Below are 26,752 nucleotides of genomic sequence, written 5' to 3' on the forward strand. Positions count from 1 at the left end.
ATAGGCGACGCTGTAGATGCGTAAATCACAACACTTATCACTTCCTCATCAGTCAGGACCAAGATCTGACCATAATTACACTTGTCCTTTCCATAAATTGTCGTTGCTTTAGAATATTTGCAGTTGCAACCGTGGCAGTGGAAGCGATCGTGAGAGCAAATAAAAAATATAAAAAACATAATTCAAACCGCTGTGCGCGTTGGCAACACACGGCTCAAGAAGCCAAGAAATAGCCGATATGTAATTCCCTCCCATTAAAATCTATATACTTCATAAATATACCCATCAGGGAATGTTAACGGGGTTGTCGGTCTCTAAATGTTTTTTGTATGAGCGCACCCCTCTCCCCCCCCCCTCTCTCTCTCCCTGCGCACCGAGCTCCGCCTGATCTTCTATAAGAACGGTGACGCCGTTATCAACCGAGTATTGATTGGTCAGTAGGCGATGCTTTTACACCGGTTAATCTCTGATCTCCTACATAACCTGCTCCCGACCAGGTTAGGCGTCCAAGCATAAGTTACCACAGCGATTGAACCCGGTAACAAGTGATCCACCTTCGTGATACAGAAAACCCTGGGTTGAACCTGAAGTTAGCTCGCTAACGCCAAATCTTGCTTCGTAGTAGGCTACAGGCCTCTGGCCTCATAATGAAAGCATGTTTACCTTAGTAAAAGTGCCAAACAGCAGCTACATTACCTTGTTCTAGTTCTGCCTGCAGAGCCTGGTAAAAAAGTATAAAGGTTTGGAAATTTGTGTTACATTTTTTTAGGTATTATTATTTTATTGATTTTATTTTTTAAGTACTTGAATTTACCTGGATTATTTTAATTTAAGCTATTTTGTAATTAATTAATTAAGTTTAATTAATTTTATTGATTGGATGAACTATAATTTGCCTAAAGATGATTATTTTGTATTTTTGTCCGTCTGATTGAATGCTTGCGTTAAAAAAATAAATCAGATGTTACTCAACAGTTACTAAGTACTTGAGTAGTTTTTTCACCAAGTACTACTTTTACTTTCTTACTCAAGTAATTATTTGGATGACTACTTGTTACTTTTACTTGAGTCATATTATTCTGAAGTAACAGTACTTTTACTTGAGTACAATGTTTGGCTACTCTACCCACCTCTGAACATGGCATTAAAGAACAATAAAATACCTGAATTCACATTGCCTTTTTTATATACAGTACAGGCCAAAAGTTTGGACAAACCTTCTCATTCAATGTGTTTCTTTATTTTCATGACTATTTACATTGTAGATTCTCACTGAAGGCATCAACACTATGAATGAACACATATGGAATTATGTACTTAACAAAAAAGTGTGAAATAACTGAAAACATGTCTTATATTTTAGATTCTTCAAAGTAGCCACCCTTTGCTTTTTTTGATAACTCTGCAAACCCTTGGTGTTCTCTCAATGAGCTTCATGAGGTAGTCACCTGAAATGGTTTTCACTTCACAGGTGTGCTTTGTCAGGGTTAATTAGTGGAATTGTTTCCCTTATTAATAAAAAAGCAAAGGGTGGCTACTTTGAAGAATCTAAAATATAAGACATGTTTTCAGTTATTTCACACTTTTTTGTTAAGTACATAATTCCATATGTGTTCATTCATAGTTTTGATGCTTTCAGTGAGAATCTACAATGTAAATAGTCATGAAAATAAAAAAGAAATGCATTGAATGAGAAGGTGTGTCCAAACTTTTGGCCTGTACTGTATACAGTAAACATAAAGTACATGTCGTACATGCAGCATTTACAGTGATAGATCTACTATGCAGCTTCCATCGGAAACACAATGCATTCGATGCAGAAAGTGAGATCAAGGGGTGAGCTGGCCAACATTGGAAACAGAAGACTGAGAACAATGGGCTTGAGGGAGGTCTGTGAAAGTGAAATTGTTTTCCAGAGACAGATTTGTAAACCGCTGGAGCAGCTTGTAAGCAGCTTTCACTCAGACGAAACAATACCAACAGAGGCAAATGTCTGCCTGCTTTCGAGACGTGTGTCCTCTCTATGGATGAACAACTAATACTTTGTGTTATTTTGCATTTTTCCTGATAGAAGAAAATCATCCCTGCTAGAAAGACAAATTTTACGTACAGTATGTGCCCTTTGCTGCTCGCTGCAACCTACAGCGTGTCCCAGAGCAGTGTGGGTTTAGCATTGACTTACTGGAGGGAGATAGTGGAGCCACGTGTGGCCGGCAGGGCTATAATGAGGATCTTCACCATGAGTGATAATGAGTGCTAAGGTAATCCTTGCCTGGGACCACGCACAAACACACAAACGAACAAACACACACCACGCTCGCACACAAAATGCCACTACGATACTTCACAAACACACATCCAGCCCCCCTGCACTTTGCCTGTGTCTTATCAGTCTAGCTACAGAGCATGCAGGGAAATCAGAGTCGCACAATCTTGCCCCCAGGAGCCACACTTGTGGCCCCCCAAAGGCTGTTATGATGATACTCCTCCTCCTCTTCCTCTCCTAACAGCTTCATTCTTTTATCACACAGGTAATCAGACAGATAGTGGTGCTGAAATTTCCTCCAGCTCAGTGATGGGGACCGCGGACCTCGCTAATGCAACCCCCGAGCCTGGGCTTGTTAGCTGGAGCCATATCTGAAAGAAAAGAAGGGGAGATAGAAGAAGAGCATGGGGGGAGAGAGAGGAAGGAAAGATGTGTGCTGGAGGGTTGTGGGTTTGTGTGTGTAGAGCAGAGAAAGAGCACAGTAGAGAGCAGTTGTGTGTGTGTGTGTGTGTGTGTGTGTGTGTGTGTGTGTGTGTGTGTGTGTGTGTGTGTGTGTGTGTGGGTGTGTGTGTTGTGGTTGTTTTTGTTGTTGTGCGTGCGCGCGCAGAAGAGACACTGCAGTACTTCCACAGATAAAAGGAAGGAAAAGCGAATCTTTCTCCCATGTGTCATAAGTATGTCCCTTTGAATGAGAGTTAAATCCATCAAGTGAAAGTGGAAGAGCTCTGTCTCTCTCCCCCCTCCCCCTCTGCTTATTTTCTCTCTCACCTCCTCTTCCTCTTTGATCTGATTGTTTCTTTCTCTCGCTGGACCAAATCAATCTGCCACCCACAGGTCATGCCATCACGGAAAGACGGCAAGGACACGTGTGTTTGAGCCATGTGTGTGAGTGTAACTTCACAAGCGCGACAGCAGTCTTCCCGCTATGCTTATGAATAAAGATGATATTAATCCTTAAAACATGGAGGAAGGGATTACAGTGTTTACTACGATGCATGTCTGTGGAAATGGAGTGATCTCACCCAGTAATGGTGGCATGTTTGGACTTCCAAGAAGCATTATGAAATGGCAGAAAAGAGAGGGAAAGCGAAAAGAAGAAATAGAACGAAAGTGTTTGCGTGCATGCTGGCTGTGTGTGGGTGCGTAGCTGCCATATGTTCTTTAAGTAATTCATGGAAAATAAGCGACACATCGGGTATTATGGCTCTATTTTTTTTTTTTTATCACCAATGGTCTCAAAGTTATTGTTGGTGCTTCCATGTGTTTAAATTTGCCCAAGCAACTTGCCAATATTTCTTCTTTCGTCTTTTCAAAATCCTCATCACGATAAGAGAATATAGGGGAAGGGGAAAAAAAGAGAAATTCAGAGAAGCAAAGCAACCAATCTTCCAAAATAGGTCAGTTTGAAAGCACGATGAATTTTCATACAGTCTTTTAAAAGGGCTTTTTAGGACTGAGGATTGTGGAGGAGAAGATGCTGCTGAGGATCTCTTTCTCACACACACACACACACACACACACACACACACACACACACACACACACACACACACACACACACACACACACACACACACAGCTGGGTCGGGGTTCGTGGAAGGGCCATGAAGACTACTACTGCCCCCTAGTGTTTGTTACTGGGATAACATGGTTTTTTTCCCACTTGGGCTCGCATCCAGACGCTCACTTCTACTGAGCATTTGGTGAGGCAAAGACGTGTGGGTTCATCTTCCTCATATGGGCATTATGATCACAGCTTCAATGAAGATGTGGGTGTCCAAAACGCTGAACGAGAACGGATGAGATGTCCATTTGTTTCCCCTTCACACGCCCTCTTTCTGCAGCTTCCAGAATCGGAGCCTACACAAGCACAGGGGAGAGGGAGAAATCAATGAGGATGTGCCACATTTGGCTCTCTTATCCAGAAAATCAGTGCTCTTACAGGCTGCCGCATCCCGCTAAGCCTGAGGTTGTGTAAGAATAGGGAGGCGCTCTCTGACTCATCATCCTGAAATAAAACAAGCAATTATTCATATCCTGTTTGGAGAAGAATCAACTAAGTTAATACTGCTGACACGGCTCTTAGCTCACCTCCAATTGCTCTTCTTTTTAACTCTATTCAATGTTTCTACTGTATATAGCATTTCTCTTCATATTCAAATCTTATCATAATGGGAAATCAAACCTGTAATTTAAGTGTCAAATCAGTTTCATTCATTCAAGACGCCCATTTAATTACTTCATATTCATCGTGTTCTGAAAGATTTTTATTCAAGCTATTTTTTTTTTAAGCTATTCTACTGAGAAGGTGTGTCCAGTTAAGCATTTACTGTATATTTAACTTCAAGGGAACAATGCCAGAAAAAGAGCAGAAATACCTTTTTGATAATCAACTTTCAGTGCAATTGTATCATGCCGTAGATGAGATGGTCATATTGTGGTATCATTATAAAATCCGGTGTTGCACAAATAAATATTTATAAGCGAACTGAAATTAAAGTGGCTATTATCAATAGTTTTATATTGACAGTGGATCACTTGACTTCCTGTACATAAAAGTTGTCACTCATTGTGATGAACCCACATGGAATTATCACCTGACTGTGCACTTCCCTCAGCTCCATGAAGTATTTTAGAGTCATTGGGCTTATTGTTTCGGTTTTACACTCCACTACTGTATTTGTTCACTCTCATTGCCTTCATAGAGTCATTTCCATCCACAGCACAAAGCTGTTTTCAGCGGGAAAAGTTCTAAAATCCCTGTATCTGCTACCTGCCCAGCACTAAACAGCAGACAGGCAAAATAGTTGGACCGAAAAGAATGCTAAGAAGAGAGTGAAAATTGGACTTATACAATCAGTGGTGAGATACAAAACCGTGAATTAATGCTAATGTGGCTCCATATCGACAAGTAAATCAGTTAGGTTGAAAGAATTAAAAAAAATTGTCATTCAAGTTTTTGATGTACGCATGTGAAGGGTTTTGTTCGCTATAACGCATAATATTGCAAAATATGTTTGCATACTTCTGCCATAATAATGTAGATACTTTTTTTCCAAGTATATATTATTGCATTAAGTGGCCGGTTCAACCAAATTTAAATACATATTTCCTGACTTTCCTCTATTAGTATCTAACCATGCAGATTTTGTCCAGGTTTTTTAGATACCTGTCTGTGAAATTTCTGACATATTTTTTAAAAGCACAAATTCACCTCCATTCTATCGAGATGGAGGAACAAATTCACAAAGGTACAAACCTGGAAAAAATAAAACCCAAACTGTGTGCCGCCCGATATCTACTGAGGTTAATGAGAGAAAAAAAAAAATATGATATGAAAATAGAGTCTAAAACATATATAAGGCTTAAGATGTATGTCAAGTGCCAATGTAGATAGTAGTGTGCTTTATATGTAACAAGGCGAAAAGCAAGGATGTGGTAGTTTTATTTGCCTTTATTAACCATAACCACAATCTTTCCAGAATTTTAAGTGTTTATGTTGTAAAAAGCTAACCATACCTTAACCATAGTTTATTTGCCATGATCACAGCATTTTCCTGATCTTAAAGGAGAAATCCGGTGCAAAATGAACCTAGGGGTTAATAACACAAGGGTACCAAGTCGACCGTTCTCTGGGATATGTTTTCATGCTGGTCGATTGTGACCAGTTTTAGCACAAACCGCTAATTAGCTTATAACACTACTCGTAAAAGTACTCAAAAGTAAAAGGAAATCGCTATTTCTATACCACTAACTATACAGGCAGGCGCCATCTTGGGAAAACAGTCACGATCAGTCGAACGACGAACGCCGTGCTTGAGCTATGTTACCCGCAATTTCTACCAACTGCGGAACGGCTGCGGTTCGGCTCCGCTGTGTGTTGGCTCCGTGCTCCGCCGTCCTTCAATACCCACCAGGTGGAACGGCTGCGGCCATGACTGACAGCTGAAGTAACGAGGACTCACGAGATCTCGCGAATTCATGTATGATCACGCGATATAACAGGATGTAGTTTCTATAAACAGAACCACAAAACCAACAACAGTTTGTTTCAGGCCTGTCTCTGCCCATTATGACGTTTTCAAGGTGTAGTGCAGGGAAATATGATCCGCCGCGAGCACGGTGTATTTTATTTTGAAAATTTGCTTTTTTTAATTGAGCCATGGATTACAAATATGATGTTCATCAATTTAAAACATTATTTGTCAACCGAAGAAAGTCTCCGTTTAGGCCTATTGTTAAACTGTTGAAGTATAACACTGTGAAAATTCGTAATTAGAAAGACTACACACTTCAATGTCTCATGGATGACGTCTCGCTGAAGCTACGATGTTTCTTTGTATCGTACCGGGGATGTAACTTTACTCAAATGAGCAGAGGATCTCGCTTGTTCTTTTGCTTATCTACTGAAAACACTTCACTGGATAAAACACATCAGTTAAGATAACATTACATGTGTTGTTTAACAGAGCTAAGCTAGCTAGCTAGCGAGCAAACCAAGCATCAAGCTAGGTGAGGTAGATTGTGTGAGACGGGAGATGTAGTTCACTGAGCGGTTTCACACAAAACTAAGTGGTCATATGACAAACCTACGGCTAACTGAGACTTTCTTGAAAAATTATCTTTTAAATTGACGAACATCATATTTGTAATCCATGGCTCAATTCAAACGGGATCAAAAAATAATTTGCTTCTCCCTGTTCACTACCGTTCATATTTTTTTCTGAGTTAAGGTCCCATGATCTCCACCGGAAGGGGCGGGACTTCGGCTCTCTATTGACTTATCTCAGGAGCAAAGGCAAAAGTAGTGTGATTTTGTTAACTTATTGCCTATAAAAATCAAACCTTTACTATAGAAATGGCTGGTCAGAACACGCTAATTAGTTTTGTCATTAAAGGGTAACTACCATTTTTTTTCAACCTGGACCCTATTTTCCTGTTTTTGTGAGTGTCCAAGTGTCTGACAACATTATGGAAAGGATCCCTTCAGAGATAGACCTTTAAAACCTCTTTGAGACCTTTTTGTTTAATCAGAAACAGCTCTGAAGTCAGTAGCGCTAAACCCATTTCCCAGAGTCCATTTAAAAAAGCAATACTTTTAGCGTGTATAGAGCCAACATATTTTCACATGTAAATCGGTAAACAATGTGTTTATTTTAACCAAAACTAGAGTTGTGATGGATGGAAAAGTGGAAAGACAACCCAAAACAGCTTTTCATAGTTTTATTTTGTTTCTGTCGACTTTGAATGAAGTGTATTTTATGATGCTAAAATTACTGAATTCTGTCAAATCTTTTAAAAAGCAATTGAAGACTCTGTTATTCAAGCAGGCTTTTAGTTAGTCGAGGGTTTTTATGGTTGTTTGTTATGTTTTCTATTTGTATTTAAATTGTCGTGTTTTTATTTGTTGTATTGTATTACATTTTATTGTGAAGCACTTTGTGATTTTTATCTATGAAAGGTGCTATACAAATAAACTTTACTTATGTTACTGATGGTTTTATGTTTAAAAAAAGGATCTTACTCTTTAACATAAAGGTCGACCTCCTTAGAAATCCTTGTGTCGTCAAACACATCTGAGCCTGTCAGTGGCAAAACGAGCATTTTTGTGAAGGTAAATACAATTGCCCCATAACTTACATTGTAGCTTGTTTCGCCGCTGCCGACTGCAGCTATCTTGCTTAATAATGGACAAATTTCAAAGATTGTTGTTCCCATCAGTCACTTAGACACAAAAACATAGGAAAATAGGGTCCAGGTTGAAAAAAAAGTTGTTACCCTCTAAGTTATGAGGACTTGGATTTGTTCTATCAGATTTTCGTTATTGTCCTTTCTATAAATTACATTAAAATGAAAAAGGTACACCCAAACACTGCTGTGCATACGTGTGTGGGCATTTGTGGCTCTCTGTCTGTTTCTCTGCATGTGTGTAATTGGATATGTGTGTGTATGCCTATAGAAAGCAGCATGCGACCAGGCAAACGCAGCATGGTGCTCCTTGGTTTGGGGATCCATTTGTCATGCCAGAACAGTAGGAGGACCATTTACCAAACCAGTGGTGCTGAGATGATAGCAGAGAGACTAGAGCAGCCAGGCTGGTTTTCTCGCTGCTCTGCTCAATTTGTGAGCAGACAAACAACAATTGACTAGATTGGTGTTTAGATTTGCTGTAGATATTACTGAGGTAAACTAAAGTAAACCATGTTAAACTGAACCTGTCCCAGTTCCATCTATTCATCCCTGTCTCTTTCTCACTGACATGTGTTTAAAGTGCTGATTTGTCTCTTTTTTTGGATACACAGTTCTTATTGGTAAATTACACACCACCTTGCATGTTTTGTATCTTTTATTAACCTAAAAGTAGTAATTCATTCAATTTTTGTAATGGTTCCAATCCTCAAATGGGACTTTTTGTTATAAACCAACAGACAACCAGCCACAGTGTTAATTTTGTTCCTGTGCTAACTCTAGATTATTTTCTAAGTAAGAATGCTAAACTGGGACATGTCTTATTTACGTGCAGACTAAAAGGGCTACTAAATTATAATTTGTGCTATAAACCCAATTCAATTATCAAACATTTGTCACCATGGGGAAAAAATGTCCTCTCAGTTGTAACCCTGTGAAAATAGGAAAACCTGGAGGATATGTGGCAAAGAAATAGCGGCTTGCACACTCTCTGACCTGATATATTCACACATTTCTACTGTATGTTCTTTGTAGTTCAAGAAGATTTATGTGTTACCTTTATCCTGGCTTTATTGTGCATATACGATATACCCATTGACACATACAGGCATAATTGAATTCAGATGTATCCGCAGGCAGGCGCAAAGAAACACACAACCAAGCACGCACACACACACGCACACACACACACACACACACACACACACACGCACACACACACACACCCCAACATGGTTTTCTTCCCCAGGCATTAGGTAGCCAATCCATCCTGTGATGGGTAATTGTTCCTTTTTCTTATTAAAAGAACAGGTGGCCATGAGATAGCAGTCTCATTTCTCACCACTGCTGCACTCCATGAGTCCAAACTAATGATCAAAACATTGAACCGCTCCAAATCATCTCTCACACCGGACTGATAGATATGGGAACTGATGGGAGTAAGAGTGTGTGTGGGTGCAGGTGTGTTTGTGTGAGCTTATATTTGAGCCAGTGCGCGAATGTGTGTTCGCATGCATGCTTCCACATCAATATGTTTTCTGTGTTTGCCCTGTGCACATGTAATTATGCATGGGTGCCTTCATGTTGTTGTGTGGGGGCAAACATGAGAAATCTAGGCCTTCAGGGTTGAATTCAAGCATTGGAATAAGGTTGTTTGGCCAGCGGCTGTGACGGATCGCTTGCTTTGCTCCTTTTCCATACTGGTGGTATTCTCCAAATACCCAGACACAATTCAATTCAATTTTATTTATAGTATCAAATCTTAACAAGAGTTATCTCAAGACACTTTACAGATAGAGTAGGTCTAGACCAAACTCTATAATTTACAAAGACCCAACAATTCCAGGAATTCCCCCAAGAGCAAGCATTTAGTGCGACAGTGGCGAGGAAAAACTCCCTTTTAGGAAGAAACCTCGGACAGACCCAGGCTCTTGGTAGGCGGTGTCTGACGGTGCCAGTTGGGGGTGTGATGAACAGTGGCGATAGTAGTCACAATAAAGATAATGGAACAGTGACTAGAAATAGTAGTCGTAGTAGTTCATGACATAGCAGGGCACTGCACAGCGTTACAGAGCATGTAGCAGGATGCAGCAGGACGTAGCAGGACACTGCAGGGCACCGCAGAGCGTAGCAGCAGGACCACAGCCAACCATTACTTTGGTGCCACCCTAATCCAAGGAAAATTGCTGGGCGAAAAAAAAACCAAAAAACATAAGGACTCCGGGGAATAAGCCCCAGAGTTAGGTTAGTAACAAGCATTTCTGGGAAAGGATGCACACAAATGGAAAGAGAGAGGAGAGAGAAGCAACACACACACACACACACACACACACACACAAATTGTTATCTTCTTATTTTTTTAGGCTTTTTCATGTCATGGCTAATTTGTGCTAACCTTTGCTTATCGCTATTAAAGGGAAACTGTGCATCTCAAAGAGATGAAATAAATTAAATTATCTATTATACATGGGGGCCAGTCATTGGCAGAGATCAGGAGGTTTAGGTGTTGGGGGAGAATCGGCAGACTGTAAGTAGTTGAGACAAGATTCATTTTGTGTAATCCACCTTTACTGGTGACTTTGAGGGAGAGGATTGGGAGGCTGCTGCCATGGCCATTGTGTTTTTTATTCTTCCTGGAGCACTTCACTCGCCTCCAAATGATATTACTAAAAACACAAACCAGTCATTGATGACAGACTGACTGGAAGAGAAAACAATAAATAATTAACTTTAAGGATGTGTGAGGTGTGTGATATGTTATTTGCATTTTTTTTCAGCCCTCTCTGTCACAAAACCTGTGATGACAGTGACAACTCTCTGCCACACACATCTACTCAAGAGATTTGGCAGATTATTTCAGCGAGTTGTGTTTGATAGCACACTGATGACACCGATGGAGGCGGTGTGACGCTTTGGTGTGTGAAATAACACACAAACACACACACACACACACACACACACTCTCTCTCTCTCCCTCGGCTTTTGATCATTTGTACTTCGTTCTGCCACTCTATTTGGGCCGATGAGATCAGTCATCGTCTGTCCTATCTGTTGTGTTTACGACTCATTTGTTAACTCACTGGTTCACATCAGAGTGTACTGCGGCCAGGGGGATTCCTTCAGTGCAGGACTGGGTCCAGGCTCTGAGGTCAACTTAGCTCAATGATTCATGACATTTCTCACTAAGTAGCTGTGATGAACCACACAGATTCCATTCATTTCTTACCATAATGAAAAGCAAAGTATTGGGGAAAATGCCACGTGAGAGCCAAAAGGAGAATCACAGACAAAATGCAAGTTTTGACACTTATAATAACCATTCATTTTGTTATATGAGACCATCTTGCTTTTACAAGTTTTATAGCCTGAAATATCAATAGTAAAGAGCTAATCCTCGGTCAAAGGTAACATTCTGTGCAAAACAGTCACAAGCTTCTACAGCTTCAGCAGTTAACTGCCCTTCTATACACACAAAAAAGAGTGAAAGCAAACTAGTATACATGCATAACTAATGTTAAAGACTTACATAAATGCATAAACAATCTTTTGTTGGTGTGACGCCACTCCCATTGTCTCCTTTGCTAAGCAGACATCCACCCTGCATCATTGCTGTCTGGTTTTAAACCTTAAACACCTCCTTTGTTCTGTGTGAACTTTAGTTCATAAATTAAGAGTAAATGTTTGGAGTAGATGTTGGTGGATGTTTGAATGGGAGCAAGCTGGCTAACATCAAGTCTCTGAGCTACTCCAACCATGTCCTGAACAGTGAATACAAATTGTTCAGCTGAGCCTGAACCCCGGCCGGGGAACGCCCATCGAGGGTCTTGCGCTGGACTGCAACAACACCAGCAATATGTACAACACCCATACACAAATGTATACATATCAGGCTTGTGCACAATTCAGAATTGAATTGAGAATGACTCCTAAATTCCAATTCAATTCTTGAATTTGAATTGATGTCAAACACAGGATCTAGAATTACAATTCAAATTTGTATTAAAGGATGCAGAATTGCAATTTCAATAAAAAAATCATATACATAATTTCAGTGAAGTGTTTAACAATGAAGCTATATATGTCAGATATGATTGCAATACATATTCTATAAATTATATTAGTTTGAACTACTTGTACATGTTACATTAACAGGAAAGCATGCAAGCACACGTTTTACTTATTATAAATCAAAAAAACTATTCTTGTCAATTGTGGAATTAATAGAAATATTTGTTCTCTTAAAGAGTGATCTATATTTTGGAACAAAATGTATGCAGGGTTGAGGAGTGACTAGTTATGTGTAATGAAATTATGTTATTAAATTACAAAATTAATGTAATTGTATTTAGTTGTATTACTGAGGTAAAATGTGTAATTCAATTAGTTACTAATCAAATTAAAAGGAAATTGCTTTGCATTGATAAAGTAATCCAAACAAAGTAATCCAAACCACATTTATAATGGTTAATTTATAACAGTAAGCAATTACATTTCCAAAGTAACCTTCCTAACGCTTTATGGATGAGATTCAACACATTCTTTCTGTTGTGCGACTGTGTGGAATTTCTTTAAATTACCATGAATTTCATTCCAATTCCAATTCAAATTCAACTTCCTGTGGGGCAGAGTCAATTCAATTCAAATTCATTAACTGAATGGAGGCCAATTCTGAATTTTGCACAAGCCTGATACATATGCACACAAACTAGGAAAATTTTAGAATCTCCGAGACATTTTTATATCTCATTTACTTTTTACTTCATATTTATTGTACAGACATGAGAGTATGAATCTATATATAATAACTACTATGACAATTATTGTGGTATATTCAATAATTAGCACCCAGTGCCTGGTTTGTTCCTCCTTTGTTGGGATTACTTGGGATTTTCTTTTTTTGTGTTCCTTATAGTAAAGTGCTGCCAATTATGCCTATCTTACTGGGAAAATGTCAGCGTCTGGCAGAAAGTTAACAAACTCCATTCTCCTTGTTTCTCCTTGTTAGACATGTGAGCCAAGTTAGCCTCAGATGTTTAAAATATTGACGTCTCTTGCAGCATTTTCACTGATGCCAATATACTGAGTTATACTGTGCTTGTCATTCTGACTGGCCATGTAAAAATGATGCTGCGATTATGTTGCAATGTTGGGAAATACAGTCTACTGCTAGTTGTCTATTGGATTTTCCCTTCATCTCTACTGTATTGAAGTCAAATTTGTACAGAAGAACCAAATGATTCAAACATCTCAGCCAACCTGTTGTCACGCAGACTGCTTAAAAAGCAAGCACTTAGTGAGTGAGCATTACTACCATTGCTACAGTGATTTTATAGGCGTACACTGATGGACTATCGCTGATTATTCATCTGTGCTGAAGTGAGAAGATGCACTTGCTGATATAAATATTAAGGTGGGGTTACAGTGTAAGCATTGTGCTGACAGATGAAAACTTTGTTTGTTTTTATGAATCACGCTTCTACTGTATATTGCAAATATAATTCCACTAAGCCTTCTCAGCCCTTCAAGAGGGAAATTAAGTTTTAACATCATCTACTTACTGAGGGTATGATTACAGCTATTGAATTGAATAAGCATGGGCACAGTTTTCTGTTTTGTGCAATGTGAGCCAGTAATCTCTCAGTTTGATACAAATACCCAATACCCCGGGGCAGCTCAAAGCCATAGCACTCCTTTTCTATCAGTTCGGCACACAAACGCTTAGAGATTAAAGGGCCGGTGTGTAGGATTTTAGGGGGATGCATCGGTGTTTTCATTAGTCACCTGAAACTAAGAATCGTGTTTTCATTAGCTTAGAATGAGCTCATCAGGTCTATAAATAGGGAGCGGGCCCTGTTCCACGGAGCCCGCCACGTCACCAGTGTGTGGCGATTTTGCTGCATTTCACAAGCTCTCTTAGCTCTTTTAGTCTAATAAATACATGAAAAAACAACTCAATTGCCAAAATCACATAAACACATGCAAAATAGCCAACCAATCGCCTACACAGGCCGGTCCGTCAATCGGTACACAGGCGGACAGTGCTGTTCTTCGAAATCCTCAAGCTGCTTGTCGCTGAAGAAAAATAGGGAGCAGAACTCTGGTCTCACAGCTGTAATATACAGTAACTGCGGACGTAAGAGAGGCCCGTGCAGGGCACAAGGGTGCGAAAGAAATCTTCACGACTGCGCATGCGCAAGGTACAAACCCAATAGCAACAGCTCTTAGAGGGCGAAGCCTATACGAAATAGAACACTGTGTGTTCCCATTGAAACCACAAAGCCAAGGGCACAGCCAAACAAACAATCCAAGACGTCAGACCATGGGGGACCAATGGCCGAGGAGCCCAAAGAAATCGGTTATGTATGCCATCCTTCACATCTTGCATAATACAATGTCAACATTCATTACGTAAAGTAAATTAGCCCTGGCTGATTCTATTACATGCCTGTGTGCTTTAAACTAGGGAGACGTAATGATAAGTCCTAAAGAATATGCAGAGTCCATGTTTGTTTTGATTGGCTTGGAACGGTGTAGAATTTTTCACACTATAATGTGTCCTCTAAATCATCTTTGCAACTGTAGCTAACCAGGAAAACTCCAGTGTCCTGTAAGAAAGGATTTGTTGGCAAATGTATACCCAAAGGCACATCTTGCATCAAAAGTAGACTTGATTCTTAATTAAACCGATAGAATACAGCAGCAGTGACAGCTCTGTGGCGCTTTGCCTCAGTAAAAACCTAACAGCCACTAAAGTTTCTTCTGAGTAATGATTAATGCATCCAATTTAATTGATCTGTATTGAGCGCAGCATCATGGGTAATTAAATCATGGTCTACAGAGCACTGACTGCTCTCATAAAATGACAAGGCCATAATTACCATTAAGCTTGGTTACCCTCTGACTGAAAAAATACTAATTGTGTATCAATAACCAAGTGGAAGATGTCAGAATTCAAACCAAAAACAACTCAAGCTGTGCAAATAGCTCACAGCTACAATACAGCAGTCAATAACATCCAGTTCTCCCTTTAACACAAAATTTGAAGTAGAATTTTGTTATTCATACAGTGCATATTTATTCATTTTGCAATGTCACAGGTCCATAAAGTAAGACATGTCAAACCAACGAATGGAATTACCTGCTTCAAACATATTTACACTGTCAAAGATAAAAACTGCAGTGTTAATCCATCAAAATGCAGTAACACCAAAGGGCAACTTACTTAACTTATTATTCCCTTGCATATTATCTTGTGTCATGAAAAAATAAAACCAGGCTGCCAGAGTTGCAGGCGTCTCTACTAAAAGGAGATTCACTCGCTGAATACTGAACTGTATGTTCTCTTGTAACACCTCAGTGACCCAGAATATAGCTCCCTCCAGTAAATACAATCACAAAAGCATTGCACTCTCAGAAGAGGGATGTGCTGCGAGGAGCCATTTATACTTTCTTATTGATTCATAAACGGGCATCATTTTCAAACAAGCAATACAACCTCAAATACAGCACACAAATATACAGTGCAAAGAAGCCTCCCCGGGGGACTCTGTGGCTGTCCAAGAGTTTTGAAAAAAATCACGATATAGGAGGGGAATATTGATGTTTCCTTTACTACCATTTAAATCAAGGCTGTTTTGTTTTATTATTGTTGTCCCTCTCCAAGATGAATAGGGTGATAAAAAGAGATGCCCGCCCAGGTCTCGTCGACATTTTAGGGAGTCCTTTTGGAGCAGTAAAGATGCCCACTTGATGGATACCAGAGCTCTATAGACAACGGGAAGGCAAAATGAGGAATGCTTATGGATGCAGAGGCGGATAAGGAAAAGAAATCGAGAGAACATGGGCAGTATACAAAAGAAAGGATGGGGGTGAAGGTTGGTTACATCAGCGAGGAACAGAATGGAGAAAAACAGCATTGCAAAGACAGAATAACAGAGTGACATGCCAAAACAGTCCATCAGCATTACAACTCCAGGACAGGGTAGAACAGGAGATGTACACCCAGGGAGAGCTTTACAGAGGGAGAGACAGAACAGACAGCCACAGCAGCAGCCTTCAACTAGAGAAGATACAAAATAAAATAAAAGAATAAAAAAAACACGACACATTGACACACTCTTTGTCTCTTCTTCTGTGTTTTCAGTACACTGGTCTGTAGAGAAGCTCCCCAGAGGCAAGTCTGCGTTTCAGCTCCTTCCACAGCAGCTCCCTCTCCTTTTGGGCACCCTTCATGAAGCCTCGGTTCTCCTGGGCTCTCCGAGACAGGTAGGGCATTACCTCATTCACCGGCCCATAGGGGACATACTTATAGACGGGGAAGCCTGCCTGGCCTGTGGTTGAAAGTGGGATGGGAGAAAACAAAAGAAAAATGGGCTTTGTAGCATGATATGGATGGAGATGATAAATGTAGACATTTCAAATTTTTTGTGATATTTCTCTATTCCTGTGCAAATACTGTCTGTGAGTTATCTGTGATGTTTTTAAATGTGATGTTTGATTGACTAGTTACAATTTCAGTTGTTACAGTTTCAGGTGAACATAATTTGTACAGGTTACTTTTGACAAGAGAACACATCACAAATGGACGTCATCTCAGACCTGTTTTACAACCGGAGACATTTCCCTTCGTTTGTACCCTTCGTTTACACGCAAACGGAGAATTCGCCTCTGAAACAGAGTGTTTCTAAAAACTCCGGCCAGAGTGGAGGTTTTTGAAATCTTCGTTTGCACGTTTGCATGTAAACTGAGACAGACGGAGGTTTAGGCCAAGGGGGTAAGCTTCGCTTCAGAACTCGAGCCATCTATGGCGCCATTTTGTTGCTACCTGCCATCACCTCCTGTTAGCATTCCGCTGACCGCCATTTTTTTTTTACGTCACTTGACAGCGAATAACTTTACATCTGAAGCGTTTAAAGACTCTATTTGTCCGTTGTTTATTTCTTAAGAAACACAGCAATGTATAAAAGGCTCCATTACCTTGTACCTCACGTTATGGCTCCGTAGCAACCGTTTTTGTAAAAATAGGCTAACGATTGTGTCACATAGTAGAGGAATTACCGTATAGTACAGGATAAGCTTGCAGGCAGTTTGGCTTACATGAGCTGTTTAGGATTAATTACTAATGTTAACTAGCATTTTAGTTAGCAATAATTAGCCTGTGCCCATGTTATCTCCTTACATATACCTACACTCTCCTTCTCTGTAAGATTGGGAATGATTGAGATTTTTCTTGGCGCAGCTACCAGAAGACTTACAACTTTCAGACACGTTGCTCACGTCACATTCTCTCAGTTGGAGGCTACGCAGTAAAGCTGGCCATCACCGGAAAAGTGCTTCTAATAGCCTTCACTGGTCTCCGTCCAGAACAACAGGCTCTGTTGCTATGGTTTAGGCAGCCGAGAGAGAGAAAGAGGAAGTGATTTGTTGCTGTTGTTCTGATTGGCTAACGTGGGCTTGAGCTTCTCCTTACACTGCCACCTACAGGTTTGGCGTGCTCTTGGCTGCATTGACGGCATATATACACAGGTACGTGTAAACGAACACTTTTCTGAAAACAGCTGTGCACGATGTTATTTTTGAAAACGGAGAGGTTGAAATGTCCATTTATGAAAATAGCCGGCCACGTGTAAAGGTAGCACCAGAGAACACGCCACAAATGGACGTCATCTCAATGGACCTTTTTCACAGCAGACATTTTGACTTGTCGTAGTAGGAAAAGCACAGCTGAAATTGATAACCTTAACAATGGCTCAGTTCCATCAAGTGTCCCAGTAAGCTATTTCATTGAATCAGCATGAACAATACCAGGGCCTCTCCTAAGTGGAATGCAGCCATCATTAATGGTTTTGAATATACCTGTGCTTTTCCTACTATGACATGTCAACATGTCTGCCGTGAAAAAGGTCTATTGGCTTCCTTCACTGAATGATTGCTACAATCTTTCTAATCGGGCCGGTTTGCAGCATTTGCGCAGGCACCCTCAGTTTGCTGCATTTGAATTAGAAGAGCTGCTGCTGTCTGCCAGGCAGGCTCGCATACTGGGACTGTTATGCCAGGACTTACTCATCGAAATAAATGTCCTTTCATCTGATCCACAATTACTAGCAAAGCATCAAAACATGATACAATAAAACAAAGTCATCAACAGAACATTCTGAGCCACAGCCAGTAGTGGAATGCAACTAAGTACATTTACTCTAGCCTGGTTGACACCAGACCCTTCTCAGTTGTAACTGAGAGTGGGTCTGGGAAAGGTTTATTGACAGTTCATTTCCAAAGGGGCGTCACCAACGGACGCCACTGAAATGCCTCTGGGCGCAATTGGATAGTCCTTCAACCAATCAGACCAATGATCCAGGTGACGCTTTTCACATCCAATATCCAACTAAAAAAATGTGATTGTGGTTTTTGGTTTCCTCCACGCCCATAGACAGTACATAAGAAGTCCACGCCCTACTTTTTCCTTGCAGGTGTTGCATATTGCAAACTTGTTATCTTCTGCACACACACTGAAGAATGTCCAAACAGTTGACATGTTGCAGGTTAATTCACGAGGTTCCCTACATGTGCAAGAATAGCGGACACGCGCTTCACGCGCGCAAGCACTGCAGGTATCGCAGCGCACCGGGGCGGAAAAGTTGAGAGAAAGGAAAAGAGGCTGTGTCTCTGTCCGTGTGTGCGTGCGTCCTTGAGAACTGTAACTCGTATAACTTATGTTGTCAGTTAATTGTAAGGTTGACCGCCATGAAATCGCCATATGTCAGACTGACCTGCAGCTCGCCGGTCACGGCCGTCATGTTGAATGTAAACAAAAAGCTGCTCGCCGTTGCTGCGCTATCCTCGTCTGCGTAAAGCCCGCCTCAACGGTCGTGATTGGTGTAAAGCCCGCCTCAGCGGTTGTGATTGGTGCCTCAATTTTGAGGACATTGGAAATGGGTTTGAATGGGCTCTTTGCCAGACTGACCTGCAGAGCAAATCTCAAATTTGCCGGAAGTTCGTCAGGGTTTACCCAGGCTACATTTACTCAAGTGCTGTACTTAAGTACAAATTTGAGGTACTTATACTTTACTTGAGTCTTTTCTTTTCATGCCACTTTCTACTTTTACTCAACTACATTTCAGAGGGAAATATTGTACTTTTTACTTACTTTACAAATTAAGATTTAAGAAAATAGTGTTTTGTTATAAATTAAACTAACCAACAATATAAAGGCCCTTTAAAGTACAGCTGAAATTAACTTTAGACAATTTAACGCAACTGTTTAGATCATTTCAAGTTTCTAAAATGTGAGGATTTTTCTGCATTGAGTACTTTTACTTTTAATACTTTAAGTACATTTCCATGATGATACTAACATACTTTTACTTAAGTAACATTTTCAATGCATGACTTTTACTTGTAACCAAGTATTTTTACAGTGTGGTATTAGTACTTTTACTTGTGCTCATATTATGCGGTTTACTTTCCCCTTTCCTTTATTATGTTATATATCTTTTTGGTGCATGTGGTAGGTTTACAAAGTGAAAAAGCCTAAAGTCCACCCCAAAGGGACTTACCATCTCCAACAGAAAACACTGTTCACAAACTGCTCCAAACAGCTCTATTGTAGTCCAGCCTTTACTTCTGTGACGAACGTGCCTAACTTTGTAACACACGTTATAATGCTCGCCTAGCTGCTAGCGTGGCACGCCCTCATACTCTGCTTCTGACTGGCTAGTAGTCCTTACCTAGCTGGCTAGTAGTCCTTACCTAGCTACTGCGCATGTGTGACTCCCAATCTTTGTTGGGAGTCACACATGCGCAGATGGAACAGAAGTGAGATGTCTCACTCCGTAGCTAAAACAGAGAGCTCAATACACAGGGTGAAAAGAGGAGCTGCACCAATGTGCAGCACAACAAAAATATTGTGTTTTCTGAAAATTAAACCATGTAAACCTATTCTGATATATATCCTCTAAATACAATTATGAACCTGAAAATGAGCATAATATGAGATCTTTAAGTAAAGGAAATACTTTTCCACAACTGGCCACAGCATATCTGAAAACAATATCATGAAAACTGAAGTTAGTGATTGTAAATAATAAAGATCTCAACTCCAATCTGCTTTATTTCATAAAACAACTTCTTTATTGTTTCAAGATTCAAAAAGACACAGCATTGACTGCTCTATCCCTCGAGAAAACAGCAAAGAAACACGCGTGTCTGTTTACATCAATGCTGGTCAAGAGCGTTTCAAGTTGAGCCTCACACTGACAGACAACTCCCTGCCGCCGCTCTGTCTGTCTTTGACTGACAAACAAAGTGGTGCAAGCTGGCACCAGCGCTTCGTTAAGACAGCTTGTCAATACTGAGGTGTCTCAGTTCATATGTCACGTTATGGGCTACAGACTGACTATACATGTGCACTTCATGCAGTCCAAGTGGCCTGTGGGGTATATATGTGTAGCTGAAAGGTCTTAAGTGACACAGCTGAGAGTTATAGGGGAGGGCAGTGGATATAGATCCTCCAAAGGCTAAACTTAAACTGTAAAATCACCCTCAGGTAGGAAAGATCATGCCTTGGCATTGTTGGTTGTGTGAGAGAGTGTGTTTTGTGTGAGTTTTTCTCACCCAGTGGGAAGCTGATCTGATCGCACATGCCCAGTAGTTGACCAAAGTACACCTTGTTCTCTGTGGGTAAGAGACCCAGCTCATTCATTCTGAATGAGAGAGAGAGAGAGACTTACTAAAATAACTTATGTTTGTACAGATGCAAAGCTAAATAAAGAAAATTAATTGTAAATGTGTTTTTTCAACAGTGTGTTTGGATATAATTAGGACCGTACCTCCCCAAGGTGTGTTTCACCGTGTCCTCATTATGGGAAGCCACCATAACGTTGGCATTTCTGTTAAGAGCAATCTCATCCAGCACATAGTCCAGACACCTTACACAAATACACAGACACAGCCAAATGCACACAAGGACAGCAATATAACTTTGTTTTCTCCTAAACTACTCACTATAAAAATATGTAATATGTAGTGGGGCTGAACGTTTTTGGAAAATAATCTAATTCAGATTTTTTTTTCACCAATATTGCGATTTAATATGCAATTTTTTTTAAGCTCTTTGTCTTCCGGATTATTCAACAAAGACAAGCAATAAATCATTGTATAGTATGAACAACACAAGATTAGACAGACTAAACAAACTGTTCTTTCCTGGAGCCCAGGCCTGGATGTGATGAAGAAATTAGGTGATGCATGAATTTATATGAATGACATCTTTTATTTACTTCAATCACAGTAGTATATTGAGCACTGACCAAGCTTGGTGTAAACATTAATATGTAAGTCAGAAACACATCACATAAACTAAAGTGCAGATTGCAGAAATATAAAAACATAAAAACTTATTAGTATTTAGATTATTATTTACTGTAATAAACATATGCAAACATGTCTGACAATGTCTCCAGTCAGTAACAAAACAAAAATGCAGAAAATAAAGGAGAGAAATATCTGCCTGTACCTCTTTGAAAATATTTAGGTAACTCAAAGTTAAATGTAATCTGTGACTACGTTTACATGCAGCCAATAACCCGTTCAAAACCGGAATATTAGCAATAACCCGGTCGCGCACGGCCATGTAAACACCGGCAAAAACCCGAATATGCTCATATTCCGGTTTTTAAAAACCCGAATATGCTACCTGGGTTACCCCTTTTCTAACCCGAAATTTTGGTCATGTAAACGCGTATCGGCATATCTCCATCAAAAGGAACATTGATTTGTGTTCTGCGCATGTTCTATTCGCAAGGAATCTTGGTCTTTTGAGTAGAGGAACTTCTTGTATGCGCCAGAAAACATAGTTATAATAATAATTATATACTATAATAATATAGTTATATATATATATATGTCAATGCAGAAAACCTTCGCGCAGTATACCGGAAGTAAACAAGAAGTAGAGGTAAACATGGCGAGACGCAGCACAGCACCACACTTTTGGAGCGAGGAGGAAACCATTTTCTTTATTAGTGTGGTGAAAACCATGAATATAATGTCTTTTGTTGACGGCAGAAAGTACGGAGATTTATAAGAAGGTGACCGAAAAGTTATTGCGTCTTAAGGTTGTCCGTAGGCTACGTCCAGACGCTAACCGTGCGTCGCCGTTTACATCGGGATATTGCCATTTGATTACAAATGCCATGTATACAGGAGTAACTCTCTCTGCTCACGCATGTAAACGGGTTATTCCGAATGTTTCAGAAACCCGAATAGTGACCTTAACCCGACCATAACCCGAAAATTGACAGCTTGTAAACGTAGTCACTGTCTGAACATTAATATCTAAATATTAATCTTAATTATCTCTAGTCTGTAACAGCAACACACAACACAGACTAAAGTGCAGTGAGTATGGCACTACTAGCCACAGTGATCCTGATCACACAGGAAGCAATTTCTCACATTAGCAACTCCCGCTCAGATCCAGTGTACTTAATACTCGCATCAAATCCATCTACCTACCTATCAGGTGCTAAACAGATGCTCTGTGTAGCTGTGCGTGAACCCAGGCTTGGTGACCATACTAAGGGGCATCATGTCTTTGGCGATAAACTCCGTTACTGCTTGAGTAATTTCCTTGTTCCGTTTTAAAGTACGTTCATATGGAGTTAATGTCACGCTTTCAAACATTTCGGTGAGTGATGGGTGGTATTTTGCTTACTTGACAAACTGGTGTGTTTGGCATTTTAGCCATGCAACTGTCGTAGGTGGCTTTGTGTTTTTTTTTTTTGTTGTGCTGATACAGGTTTTTAGTGTTACCCTGTGAGGTAGCAACGTTAGCAAAACAGGTTTTGCACAATACCTGAAGCTGTGCATCATCTTCTTTTTTTAAACCAAAATAGTCCCCCACAAGTGACACACTGTTCCTATTTGGGACTAAAGTTTCTGTCGAGCCTGAGGCCATTGTACAACAGGTCAAGGTACAGCATAGCGCTAGCGTGCCAAGTTGATGCTTTCTCTGCAGAGTGCAGACTGCTTTGCACTCGCGAGTCACGTGACCAAAACGAAGCCTTTGCGATTAGGAAATCGCGTTTTAATGTATCGCGAAATTATTGCACACGTGATTAATCGTTCAGCCCTAATATGTAGTATAAAGTTTGCATGCTGTGGCTTACACTGTTTCATAACTCATCCAAACAAATATTTCTCATTCGTATGTAAGATTTATTGTGTGGTGCAGGACTATCTTCACACAACAGTAAAATGATCCCTAAATACTCAAAAAATTTTACCATAAATCTTAACCAATCCATTTAGGGAGGACCTCTGCATTTTGCTTCCCTGCTAGTGTAGCTGTGTTAATATGCATATTCTTTATCACCATGTGCATATTTTGAATCCCACCTCATGCTGTGCTGTAGCCCATCAGCTAAACTTTGCGTCTCTAATATGTTGATGTTTACCTCAAAATTCAATCGAGTGCTTGAGGGTGCCCTTTGCTCTTTTGTGCAAAACAAATTGATCTCCACAGGGTGAGTTCTCTGAGCTTGCCTTAATCCAGGAATGTCAGAAAATTGTTACACAGTACCCTTGGAGCTGAATGGTGTTCTGTAACTTGCACAAGGACAACTCAACAGGGTGGAAGCTTGCTGACACAAGATGTTAAACCCAGAAACTCCAATTGAAGGACCACTTCCTTTAAAATGAAATTCTTGTGCTGTCCATTGCAGCAGATTTGTGCCTTGAAGGTGGCCATTTTAAATCTGTGAACCACATGGGAAAATCAGGGTAGCAAAAGTTTTTTTTTTTCCTGTGGTGTCTTTGTGCAAGACACCTAACTCAAAACTGTCTGCTATCTAATGGGAAAAGGCTATAGTAGCAGACCGCTTCTCTGTGTGAATATGAAGAAATTAAAGCTTGGCTAAAACAGATCAAACCTTGCAGATGCAGATTTGGGCAGCTGTCAACAGTTAATAAACAAAGAAACAAGCCTTGGCTCTTACCTGTGGTACATTATATTGGTAGACTCATAGTCAGGGTTAATAGGGTCCTCATAACCAAAGTCTTTGGCCCTCTCTCGCTCCTGATACATGTAGGCACCACGCACCAGCTTGGAAGCAAAATGCCAACCCTCACGTCGAGACAATTCTACATCCATAGTTACATTGTTGTAGGCCTCCTGCAGAACAAAATAAGAGAATGATTCACTCTATAGCAAAAATCAAATCAAGTCCTTAAAGTTTAGATACAAAAATGTGCAATAATTATTATTTTATAATAATTACTGTAGTCTTAACTAGTCAGCTATTACAGAGCCAAATGATGTGTTCACTTACAGCGCAATACAGTTAGATTATTCTTACATCATATATGGGTCCACCTATTCTACCTGACATGGCCTAGGCCACCTAGCATAACCAACCAGACACCATCAGTGCTACTTGCAAGCAAAATCAAAGAAGCTATGGAAGACAAAACCAGAGATGAAGCAGGATGCTAATCACATGAATGAAACTGCGACTGTGACTTAAAGGGGTGATAGAATGCAAAACCGATTTTACCCTGTCATAGTTGAATAACGACAGTTCGGTGGGTAAATAGGACATACATATAAGCTCAAAATCCCATTGACACCCCTTTACTATGAAAATATCATATTTTGAAACTGCCGCTGAAAACGGGCGAATGTCAACAAAGCTAGTTGCTTGCGTAAGCGTCTCAAAATCTGGAACCTTTGTCACAGCCGTGGGTGTATTAAGAGAACGGTCACGCCCCAACATTTGCATAGGGGTGGTGATGGCGCAGTGGCTATGACACGTGCCTTTGGTGTGGAAGATCTGGGTTCGATTCCCACTGCGATACGAGCAAGACACTTAACCCCTAGTTGCTCCAGAGGCGTGCGACCTCTGACACATATATAGCAATTGTAAGTTGCTTTGGATGAAAGCATCAGCTAAATGACATGTAATGCAATGCACAGGCTACACAACTGACCTGAGATCAGTTAGCCTTCTGAATCTAGGTCGTGCAGATCTCAGAAAATGTATACATTGTTCATCTGCTATTCTACCATTAAATTCACTTCTGATACTTTCTTATGCGAGAAATCAACTATGTAGAGGTCAAATATGGGCCGTTTTACGAAAATTGATGTCTAATAGCAAATTTTGTCCGACTGTGTGTCGGACTTCAGAGGCCGGTGCTGCCTGTGTAGCTGCCTCGCCGCCCGGCCTGCCTTCCTTCAGAGACCCCGGCCTGCTGTGAGCTCGATTGAGCTCCGTCACGACTGGCAGCCCACGGCACTCCAAACCCGCGCAAAGTCACCGTTTTGGGCTAATGGACTACGAAACGCCGCTGCTCTGACAGAGCTCCAGGGCCTGCAACTCCCCTCTTCCTGCTAGCTAAATGCCCGGTGTATGTGAGTGAAAGCGCGGTCAGCGAGCTTGTTACGCCAGCATTCTCTTACCACAGGTTCCAGTTACTCTTTTAATGTGTGTAATTATAATATGTTGAGTTATACAAACGATTGGGAAATAAACGCGCTTGTCCGTGAGTCTCATTGATAGAGCCTGCAGCTGGATGGAGCTCTATCAATGAGAGCTAGCTAGCCTCCTCTTAGAATTCCTCTGGAATTCACAAAAGTTCATTAACTTGAAATCGGACACCGTTGTTAGCTTAATAAAACATTTAGTTAGATGTTGTATAAGTGGCGTGACAAAATTCAACTTGTAAATATACTCGAATTACGACCAAAATTGAAGCTAACTAGCCGCAATCTGTACACATAGGATTGAAGGGACAGTCGCAGCTAACGAAACCCTTACAGTTCACAAATATTCATTAACTTGAAATCGGACACCGTTGTTAGCTTTATAAGACATTTAGTTAGATGTTGTATAAGTGGCGTGACATGTGTGTGACATGTGGTAAGAGATTGCTGGTGTAACAAGCTCGCTGACCGCGCTCTCACACACGGGCCATTTAGCTAGCAGGAAGAGAGGAGATGCAGGCCCTGGAGCTCTGTCAGAGCAGCGGCGTTTGGTAGTAGTCCATTTGCCCAAACGGTGACTTTGCGCGGGTATGAGGTGCTGTGGGCTGTCGGAGCTCAATCGAGCTCACAGCAGGCCGGGGTCTGTGGAGGAAGGCAGGCCGGACGGCCCATATTTGAGCTTTATATAGTTTATTTCTCACATAAAAAAGTCTCAGAAGTGAATTTGGTAAGGAAACCTTGCAGTGTCTGGAATATGAGATTCTGTCGCGTTTCTAATGTGTGTGTATTGGGGATTCGCTCAACCAATCAGCACGCGACCTCTAATGCGTGTGTATGGCGATTCGCTCAACCAATCAGCGCGCGTCTCTACGTGTGTGTACGGGGATAAGGCTCAACTAAGCAGCACGCAGCTCATCTAAATATTCATGACCATACCATATTTGGAAGAAAAGCTCTTGTTACAAATAGGGCCAAAACACAGGGATGCATAAGGGCCAATAAAATATCAACCAGGGCATTTTCAGCCCAACTAATGTTACATACCCCATTAGGAGACCATAAGGAACAGTGTGAAATACCCTATATAATCATTCTATCACCCCTTTAAAACAGCTTTTTATTTGAAATGGTGTATTTAAAGAAAATCAAAATAAAGCCCCCAAATTCCCTCCAACATTATCCTCTTCTTGGCCATGTCACGGTTTCATCCTCAACCCAGCTGATTCAGTAATCTCTTTACAAGTTGACATTTGGAGTTACAAGATTTGTCATAGCATGTTCTTCTATCATTAGAATTAGAACGGTTGTGTGCAAAT

The 26,752-nt window shown here is 40.5% G+C and overlaps 1 protein-coding gene across 3 annotated transcripts in view; it reads right to left on the bottom strand.

Annotated features, from left to right (window-relative positions):
* Positions 1-3,931: 3,931 nt before the first annotated feature.
* prodhb (proline dehydrogenase (oxidase) 1b) overlaps positions 3,932-26,752 on the bottom strand; it is a 30,806-nt gene continuing 7,985 nt past the window's right edge. The window contains exons 11-14 of one of the 3 annotated variants that reach the window (XM_039804469.1): positions 23,950-24,125; positions 20,782-20,880; positions 20,567-20,655; positions 15,005-16,284 (exon numbers count right to left, since the gene is read on the bottom strand). In XM_039804469.1, coding sequence (XP_039660403.1) covers positions 16,094-16,284; positions 20,567-20,655; positions 20,782-20,880; positions 23,950-24,125 — 555 coding nt within the window. In that variant the 3' untranslated portion in view covers positions 15,005-16,093. Of the gene's footprint in view, positions 4,127-15,004; positions 16,285-20,566; positions 20,656-20,781; positions 20,881-23,949; positions 24,126-26,752 lie in introns of those variants that run through there. The other 2 variants (XM_039804470.1, XM_039804471.1) reach the window with 2 other exon arrangements.

This window comes from Perca fluviatilis, chromosome 6 (assembly GCF_010015445.1).
Source record: "Perca fluviatilis chromosome 6, GENO_Pfluv_1.0, whole genome shotgun sequence".
Taxonomy (NCBI): domain Eukaryota; kingdom Metazoa; phylum Chordata; class Actinopteri; order Perciformes; family Percidae; genus Perca; species Perca fluviatilis.